Genomic DNA, 10,465 nt, shown 5'->3' with positions numbered 1-10,465 from the left:
AAAAGTTTGTATGGCTCAGACCTAAGGTACAACATGATGTGCATATTCGAGTGAAGTGAAATGGACTTGGGATGATTTGAGATGTATTTCAATCAGATTATAAATATGTAGAAGCACCATTCAATAAAGAAACAACGAATTTGACAAAACATAAGGCATATTTCATGGCAAGCAATCCGCATGGATAAGCTGACACTAACCCGTCAATTTGGGATCCACTTCGGGATTTTTCTTAGGTATCGGGAAGGAATTGGAATGTAATAATATCGATTCATACAGATACAGAAGAAAAGGTTCTCTATTGATTCAAACGTTGTATCTATGGGATAGGGATAGAGGAAGAGGAAAAAATCGAAGATTTCACATAGTATTTTTGATCGAAAAATCAATCTGATTTATTTCGTACTCTTCGCTCAATAAGAAAATGGGTCAAATTCTACCGGATCAAACATATGGGACTTAAGGAATGATAGAAGGGAATAAAAATAAAAAATAAATAAGTAAATAAAAATGAAGTAGATGCCTTATAAGTAGGGTAAAATTGTGACCTCAACAAACAATGAACTAAAAGTCTAGAGTTTGTGTTTTTATTGAGGCATATTTATTGGCAAGTGATGCCTTATAACTAGGGAGTAACCACCTTGAGCCTTGGCTGCTTTTTAAAACCGTGACCTCAACAAACAATGAACCAAAAGTCTAGAGTTTGTGTGGTGTATGGTGTCTTTATCAAGGTAAACTTAATGAAATAATTTTGTGAGGATGATATTGATATTTTAAAAGTTTTAGTAAATATGAAAAAATTCTTCTTCTTCTTTTTTTTTAGATTTTTATAAATTTTTATATATTAATTTTCTATTATTTCTTTTTTATTTATAAGTCATATAGGTAAGTATAAACATAATGTTACCTCTAAATTAATAAATGTTCATTTATAGGTAATTAACTTTATTAAAATAATAATTTCTCTTGATCTTAAATGTAAAATTATTATTTTATAGTAGTTTTCTTAAATTGTGACGGAATCAAACACATGCATCAAATAATCAAATTAATTTAAATATAATTAAAGAGTATAAATATTTTCATTTTTATTAAAATTCAAAATAGATGGCATTGGAAAATGTAAGAAGCAATTTATAAAATTGAAATTCATAATTTCTTTTATTATTTATGAAAACTATAATTGGTTCTTATAAAAAAAAATTTATAGAAAATGCCTCTAGTATTAGTTGAAAATTAGGAAATTAAAAAAAAAAAAAAAAGGACTTAATTCTAGAATTTCAAATTATTGGAAAGGAATCAAACGCTAGTTGAGTAGTTGACGAGGAAGCAGAATCTGAACGCTGCAACAACCCACCACGTGACGACGTCGTTTCATCAATCATCAGCAGGATTCGATTGTTCTACTTGATTGGACGCTCGCACGCCATGATGGAACCTTTCACCACACCTAAATATTCCTCCCCTTGACATGTTTCTATTTTTCATTGGCACTCAGGTGGGGTCGCACCGATAGAGCTGTTGAATTGTGCCACGTATCCCATCTGCAGATGTAACGACTCTGACCGGCTTGAAATCCGGAGTCGCAGCCGGCGACGCCGCCACGGACTGCAGGCCTCTTGCTATGGTGCGCTTTTGATTGCTTACTAAAGTGCGCCGCAGAAGGTCCAATTATATTTTGGAATTAATGTTATAAAATAGAAAGAAAATTGATGTATTTTTGGAAATCTATTTTTTTATTAATTTAATTTAATGAAATGAGGGAAATACAACGTAATTATTAAGAAAATCAATACATTTATAGAGAAGTAAATCCACCAAACAATTCGAAAATAATTTAAATTATAAATATCCTTTTTTTTTTTTTTTTTAAGCTCACAAAGAATGGGCGAATTTTGAGAACTTTCCAATCATCATAGAGTATTTGTAACCATTGAATTAATTAAACAATACATGTATGGAGTAGTTTGACTAGAACATATTGGTTAAAAAAATTGGTAAAAGAAATGGTAGAAATTCATTTAAAAAGATTTGAGTGGCAAGATAACCCACAACTCAAGTGGGATTTTGAAAAATATATAAATCATTCTAAATTTTTTAAAATAATAATAATAATTAAAAAAATATTTATAAATCTACAACAAAATTTTTTAATTTAAATATTGAATTATAAAATCATCTTCTAAAGAAAAAATTTTAAGTTTTAATATGATGTAAATATATATTAGAATATTTTTTAAAAAATATAACTTTATTATGGTAAAGGTATATTAGAATAGTTTTTAACTATTATAAAACCCAAATTATTTTTATAACAACCGTTTTTTTTTTACAAATATTTCAAGAAAATGGTATAAATATATAAATAAAAAAAATCCCAACTCAACCTTTGGTGGGGTTGCCCATGGCTTGATAGAGCAATACCAAGAAAGAGCTAAGTTGACAAAAGGAATATTTGGGAGGTGGGTATGTGTGCATTAGTGTATCCATATATATATTCCCTTCACACTTTGAGACTTGAGACTTGATCATTCATACATGTATCAGAGGCAGTGGGTGCAGTCCTCTTACCTCCTTTTTAAGATGGCCATTCCCATTGGATTTTGTGAATTCCAATCAAATCCAAGACTCTCCATCATCTAGAAAAGAAAGAAAATAAACTCCCTATAATTTTAGTCTTCATCACTAGTCACAAACCCATACATTTATATTATATATATATATATATATATATATATATATATATATATATATATATATATATTATATGTAACTGGATCCCACCAACACTCTCTCTTGTCACTTCTTGAGTTGCATCACCACACTACCACCCTCCTCCTTTTTTCTCCTTCTCTTCTCTCTTGTCATGTTTGCTTACTCTGATTTTCCCCAAAGTGGGTTCCACATTTTTCATGGTTATTGCATTAGGAGAATGCTGTCATCACCAATTGTTGTATGTATTTTTATGCAACTTTGGGTCCTTTATGTCAATTGTCTTTTTTACTTCTTTAGTTGGGAAAGAGGAAATGTTTCTCTTCTTTTTGCTTTTTGGTCTTTTTCACAATTTTTGCCATTGGGTTTATGTAATAAGATATTTTTTTATGATCATGTATTACTAAAATCGTGATTAATCATAAGTTTTATGCTTGAGTCTCCCCTATTGTTTTTATCTCTCATAAGTGAAGGGTCACATTTTTATCGCATATATCCCACACATGAGGAATTTATCTATTTATTTGTAATATCATATTATTATATATGAAATATCTATATATATATATTTTGATTTATTTTTATATTTGCAAATTAGAAGTTATATTACTTGAAATTAAAAGACTTATTCTGAACTTACCGATATAGTTTTTTTATCATTTCGAGATTTTCGAAGACCATAACATTGTATAAATTAAATCACAAAAATTTTATTTTTCTTATTAAAAAAATTTCATTTCTATGATTTTATCACACTCATCATACTATACTAAACTACATTTTCTTTTATTTTTCACATATATATATAAATATATTTTAAAATTATCTTTATTTTTAGAATGAATTTATTACACATATGCTTGCATTCATAAAAATAAATGCACTTATCTATCAGGTTTGCCTTCTACATATGAGTTAATTTTAAAACTTAAAATTTGAACAATATTTTTCTCCTGCTTCATTAGTTTAAAGAAAAATTAAAACCACTTTTTTTTTCTTTTTTTAATAACTTCTTGTAGAAGTTAGAGACAAAATATTAATAGTAGCATAGGGGAAAGTTGCCAAAAAATAAAAGCAAGCTCAAGTAACATCCTACCCACCAAAGAGAAAAAAGAGAAACTTTAGCAAATTCTTTCTTATCTCCATATGCTTTTGTCACAATTTGAACTCATCCACACTGTGAAATCTAAATGATCATAACATCATCACCATATTCCATACCCTAAATTTGGTTCTTTGTAGAGCCAACCGACCAACTAACTCTCAAAACTTTTCATACCAATTGGAGTCACCTCAGAGAGTGAAACAAGGAAGGAAAAAAGAATCCTTCTTACTTTGATTTGAATCCATCACCATTTCAAAAGTCCTTTTATTACTATTATCACCTTTCCATATTTTGCATATGCTAATATGGCCTTTTCCCACTTCAATTCTATAAAGTTTAAATAAAATATGATTATTGGAATTGTAATTTCGATTACCAACCCCGTAGATTTGTCGGCTCTGATTAAAATCACTCGCAAACAAACTTTTAATAATTTTTAAAATCAAGAATAATTCTCCTACACTGAATTTTACGAAAGAAAATTGTTTTTCAAGATAAATAGATTTTGTCAATTCTTCTTTTAAGACTCACACGATCGTACATGGTTTTCATATAGTTTTAAAAACATTTATTTTAATTCTTGAAAATTTTGAGGAAAGAAAAAAAAATTAATGAAAGAAAAGATAAAAAATAAAATAAAATATAAACTTAAAGTTAATAAATTATTTTTATATATTTTTATAAACCAATTTCAATTTTTTCTTCTCTTTTAACTAATTTTATTTATATTTTTCAAGATTCACTAAATATGAAAAAATGATTTTCATTAACATTTTTTATTTTTAACTTTTCGTTGTTACTTTCTACATCAAGCTTCACAATTATACCTACCATCATGATTTAAAAAAATTAAAGTAATAATAGTATTTATTTAAAAATCCCATCCACCCATTTAAGGCATCCTAGGTTAAGTAATTAATTAAAAAAAACAATCAACAAAGAGTGAAAGATTAAGAATTGACAAAACTACCCCCAACCCCTTCTCAATCTCATTCATTCATTCATTCATTCATTCATTCACATAGGTAGTAATCCAAACACATGGAACCACCCAACATATAATATCTCCCTCAAAGTGTTCCCTCTTGCTTTTAAGAGCAGCTGCTGAGAAAAAGTGGGTGATTTTCTCCTCTCTCTCTCTCGGTCTCTCCATAGCTTTTCCTACTTCCTTTTCATTTGTCTTTCTTCTCAAAATCCATGGACACAGCTCAGTGGCCACAGGTACACAGACCCCATGTTTTCTCTCTATGAAATCATGAGATCTTCTCTTTTTTGGGGTTTGCTCTATTTATATAGATATAGGTGTAGATATTCAAGGCAAAATTCAGACTTTAGAATTTTATTTTTATTTTTTGGCTGTGGGTTTTGAAATTTTTTTCTTGTTGATTGTTCTAAAAGTTGAGAACTTTTTTTCCATGAGATGATGCTGTTGAGCCCCCACTAATATTTGAATTTTGTGTTGTTGTCATTTTGAGATCTTTCATCAGTTTCAAATTGAAAGTACTGCACTTTTTTGTTTTAATTTTTTTTCTTTTCAAAAATACTATCTGATGCTAAAAAGGGCCAAGAAAAAAGCAGTTATAATTTGTTTTTATTGCTTGCTGCTGTAATCCTCACTAGTGTAAAGCTAGCTAGCGACCTCGTTTTCTTTGTCTTGTTTGTTTCCCATGACTTTGGCTCCATTTTTTTTTCTTAAGAGACAAACACTATGGTTTTCTGATGATGAATTTATGCCTCATGGCCTTTTCTTTCTTGTCTGGATTTTTAGGGGATTGGAGTGGTTAAACCCATGGAAAGCTCAGGGCCTGTGGCTGAGAGGAGGGCAAGGCCACAGAAGGATCAAGCTTTGAACTGCCCAAGGTGCAATTCAACCAATACAAAGTTCTGTTACTATAACAACTACAGTCTCTCACAGCCTAGATACTTCTGCAAAACTTGTAGAAGGTATTGGACAGAGGGTGGTTCTCTCAGAAATGTTCCAGTTGGTGGCGGTTCAAGGAAGAACAAGAGGTCAACTTCTTCTTCTTCTTCATCATCATCACCAGCTTCTTCAAAAAAATTGCTTCCTGATCATCTTATCACTAGTACTCCTCCAGGGTTTCCATCATCTGCTTCTCAAAACCCTAAGATCCATGAAGGCCAAGATCTCAACCTAGCTTTCCCACCTCCTCCTGAGGATTACAACAACAGCATGTCTGAATTTGCTGATTTGTCCTACAATGGTGACAGCAAACCCCACCTCCAAAACCCTACCCCATCTTCATCTTCATCCCATCATCACCTCTCAGCCATGGAACTGCTCAAGAGTACTGGGATTGCTTCCAGGGGACTGGGTTCTTTCATGCCCATGTCGGTTTCTGATTCAAATTCAATTTACTCATCTGGGTTTCCTCTGCAGGAGTTCAAACCAACTCTTAATTTTTCTCTGGATGGGTTTCAAAGTGGGTATGGGAGTCTGCAAGGAGTTCAGGAGAGTGGTGCAAGGCTGTTGTTCCCACTTGAGGATTTGAAGCAAGTTTCAAACACCACTGAGTTTGAGCAAAGTAGAGGAGTTCAAGGAGACTCAGCTGGGTATTGGAATGGAATGTTGGGTGGAGGATCATGGTAAATAATCTAGAAAAGAAAAAAAAAAAAAAAAAAAAGCAATTAAGAAGAAGAAGAAGAAAAAGAAGGTGGTGGTCAAGGTGGGGTTCTCTTTCTCTTTGTTTTTCTCTTTCACTTGCTTTGCTGACTGGCTTGTTTGGAGTCGATGATGATCAAAACTAACAGATAGGGTACATGGGTTTCTTTTCTTTTCTTTCATTTGTTGTACTTCTTCATGAAATTTTTGCTTTTTAAATTTTCTCTCTTTTACTTTCCTGTTATCCCTTTAGTACTCTTTTCATCAATGTGGTGGTTTGAAGCTCATTTTAGGTTTGGCTTCAAGAGGGGTGTCAATGTCTTGGAATGATACTGTCTGTATGTAGAGATAGAGGAAAAGAGAGCCCAAGCAAAACCCATATCCCATCTTTCAGAGAAACAAGCTTTGATTCCCACTTGTTGGCCTTGCACCAGGCTTAATTTTGGTTCATATGTTTCTTCATCTTCTTCTTCTTCTATTATGTACAGCTAGCACCCACCCCATTGTTATCTGTTTGTTGATCTTTCAACAGGAGTCAGTGATATATATTATTGAAGTTTGTAATCAAGGAGAGCTTTTATAATCCTAAGAGGACTTGTTGTTTCATTTGTGGGTTGATTGGCAATTATTTTTAGTTTATTTCATGTCATGGAATGATTGCTGTCATCCTTTCCACCCCCAAGCTTTTGCTTTTTTCTTTTTATGTTTTCTTTTTTTCTTTTTTCCCTCTCTTTCTTTTTGCTTGCCAAACAGGTCAGGAGTGTCAGAGTCTTATCAGTTCCCATATGAGTCTTTGAGATTCTTCCAGCCATTAAAGCACCCTCTCATGAAGCAAATCTACAGGAGAGAAAAGAATAACCATAACAACTAGGTATGACCCATCTTCCATATCCTCACATGGTAGACCACTTCGAGAAGAGACTTTATATTAGACAGTAAAGTATTGACAAGCCTTCCTTCTCTCTCTCTCTCTCTCTCTCTCTCTCTCTTCTTCAATCAAGTTTATAGCAACAAACCCAATAATCTCTACTGAAAACAAGCTCACCAGTCTCCACCAATGCCCCACCTAATGATTTCCTTTTACAGTACCCACTTAGTCTTTGAAGCCTCTCATCCATCACAATGTGCCCCCATTTCCATGAATGATCATTAATATTATTGCTTCCCAGGCCATATTCCTTCTTCATTTTTCTTTTTAAATATTTGAAGGCATTGAAACCCTAGCTTGACTGCCATTCCCCTCTTGGAGGATTTTCTGTGTGGAACCCACAAACATTCCCTTGGGGAGCTGTGCCTAGGAGGGAGAATAATCTCCTCCACTCAGCAAATCCCCCAGACATAGACTGATGATAGACCCTCCCTTTTATTAAAACATTTTCTCTTTTTTGTTGGTCTGAGGTGGTGCCACTAGGGTAGTTTTAAAGTGGTAGATGGAGTTGCACCAGCCCCCATCAGGCCATCATGGAGGTCCTTTTCTTGCCAAACCTAGGTATCTTCTCTATTACTCTCCCCTCCAAACCTTTTTCCCTTGCTTCACTAAATTTGTCTATGTGATGAGAATATGAAATTTCTATGAGGTTCACTCAACTTCACCCTACTGCCTACCTCAGTACTATCATAGGTTACTACTAGGGTTACGGGGGTTGATCACTATTACAATATTATACCATTTTACACGACACAATAATTTCTAGATTCATCAGTTTTTTTTTTAGGTTTCCATTTAGGGTTCTAGATTCATTGTGATTATGGGACTTCCTTCTTTAAAATTATCAAATAAGTCATCTAAAATCCTAAGTATGACTATAAACCTCTCATGTGATTGAATGGCAATATCACTTAACAATGATCAAAGCTTTAACCAAATCTTGGATGTTTTTTAGTAGAATGTAGGGTAGAGAGACGGACCTATATCACTTGGTGTTTATACAAGGTAGATGAGTGACTCATATCGCACAAAATTAACTTTGTTAATAACGTGATCATGTTGAATTCTTGTTATTCGAAGAAAAAAAAACAACAAAAGAAACCTTAAAAAATATAACTATCCTTAAAAAATATAACTATCATATTTCTTTATAATGTAATTGGGAATTAACCCACCAAGGTGAGTGATCAAACCTAGGAAAAGTTTGTATGTCATGATGCATCGATTGGATCTATTGAGAACACAGGGTGAATAGCTTCAAGAAAAAAAATAAAGGGTTCTTGTGAAGGGGTTGAGCATAAGAAAATTCCTTCTAAGTGTGATAGAAATTAAATTAATGACTCTCATAAAGTAATTTTTTCTGCAAATTAAATCCTCTCGCATGTGTGCGGCTAACTCTTTATCATTGTTTCAACAATTAAACATGTTATTTTCACTAACTAATCAACATAATGGCTCATCCATGTGAAGGGATTGAGTATAAAATTCCTCCTAAGTGTGATAGAAACTAAATTAATGACTCTCATAAAGTAATTTTCTCTACAAATTAAACCCTCTCGCATGTGTGCGGTTAAGTCTTTATCATTGTTTCAACAATTAAACATGTTATTTTCACTAACTAATTAACACAATGTCTCATCCAACCACATTGATGTCTCAAATTCTCGATTTTAGGGTTTTTTTTTTTTAAGGTGTTCTAGAAGTTGAGAATTCATGTTTCATTTTCTAAGAAACCAAAAAGATTCACAAAATTGGAGTTTTTTTAAAAACAAAATAACATGGTAGTGTATTTGACATAAAAAAATCAATAACTTTTTTCTCGTAAGCATCAAGGATCATAGCATCAATATTATGCATGCTTACGTCTATTTAATCACTTCATATACCCTAAAAAAGTTCTATCATGCATTGAAACTAGACTAACAAATCATTAAGTATAGATTAAGATCATCTAATTCATTGTTAGAGGACAAACAACCTTGATTCATTGATTGTCAAAGGACACAATAAGAAAAAAAGATTGTAAAAAAGAAAAAAGAAAAAAAATGTTGACCAAGATCATGATATGGCACCAAATGATTATATGATTTACAAAGACTAATCATGATGTTCTCAAACTCCAATCGGATTAAAGGTGAGATACCCTATGGTCATAAAAAGAAACTACATAATTATTGGCTTAAAGTTTGTGTCTCTCCTTCAACCTCATCACCAGTATTCAAAAGAAAATTTAACTTTTGACTCATAACCTTCCAACAACCATGAGACCAGACTCAATTTTGACCTAACAAACATAAAAAAGTTGATTCATTAAATCAAGCTCTCTTTACTTAATTTTGTTTACTAAATGTAAAATACTTACATTGTTATATGCATTCAAAATTTTAAGATTTTATATAAGAGAAATTATATTTCTACCCATCTTAATTCCTATTTCCTCATCCACCCAATTTCTTTGCCCATTTTAACCCTTACATTCCATCAATGCATCCACCTATCGAAACTCAATGTTCCCCCAAAAAAATCCTTCGCTCCATCTTTCCTCTTCACCCACCATTTTTCTCTCATTTTTACCATAAGAGACATCTCCATTTTGCATTTTAGACATTAGCATATAAAAGCATGTCTTCTGAATCCACCATTGTTGATTTGGTAAGAAACATTAAGAGAGTTAATTTCATATTTTAAAATTTGGGAGTCAAAATTTTTTTATGACGTAACATTTTGATTTTTGCAATCAAATTTTAAAAAGTAAAGGGTTAACAAACACGATTTTTTTTTTTTTAATTTTACTTGTAAAAACAAATCTTGAAAAATAGAAGTACACAAGTTTAGGGCTCCAAGGGGATTGAGCGAAGGTGGTGAGGAAATTCATTTAAAGAGTGTTTATTTTTTGGATTTTTGCTAAAAATAATTTGTTTTCAGAATTTAGATTGTTTGTTTTTTTACTTTTTCATGATTTATCATAAACTTTTTGTTAAATAAAAAAATAATATAATGGTTATTCTTTATTTTTTAATGCTTAATAGAAATAAAATACAACAAAAACAAGCAACCTATAATTTAACATTATTAAGTATTAAAATTTGATTTAGAATTA

General features: G+C 31.7%; 1 protein-coding gene across 1 annotated transcript; it reads left to right on the top strand.

Annotated features, from left to right (window-relative positions):
- The first annotated feature begins 4,890 nt into the window (after nucleotides 1–4,890).
- On the top strand, nucleotides 4,891–7,043 carry LOC117933011 (dof zinc finger protein DOF4.6-like). The gene is made up of 2 exons (XM_034854357.1): nucleotides 4,891–5,038; nucleotides 5,586–7,043. The coding sequence occupies exons 1-2, from the start codon at nucleotides 5,015–5,017 to the stop codon at nucleotides 6,423–6,425; spliced, it is 864 nt and encodes a 287-aa protein (XP_034710248.1). The 5' UTR covers nucleotides 4,891–5,014; the 3' UTR covers nucleotides 6,426–7,043.
- The last annotated feature ends 3,422 nt before the right edge of the window (nucleotides 7,044–10,465 follow it).

The sequence above is a fragment of the Vitis riparia genome, chromosome 16 (genome assembly GCF_004353265.1).
Source record: "Vitis riparia cultivar Riparia Gloire de Montpellier isolate 1030 chromosome 16, EGFV_Vit.rip_1.0, whole genome shotgun sequence".
In the NCBI taxonomy this organism is placed as follows: domain Eukaryota; kingdom Viridiplantae; phylum Streptophyta; class Magnoliopsida; order Vitales; family Vitaceae; genus Vitis; species Vitis riparia.
This window is presented reverse-complemented; position numbering and strand designations above follow the sequence as displayed.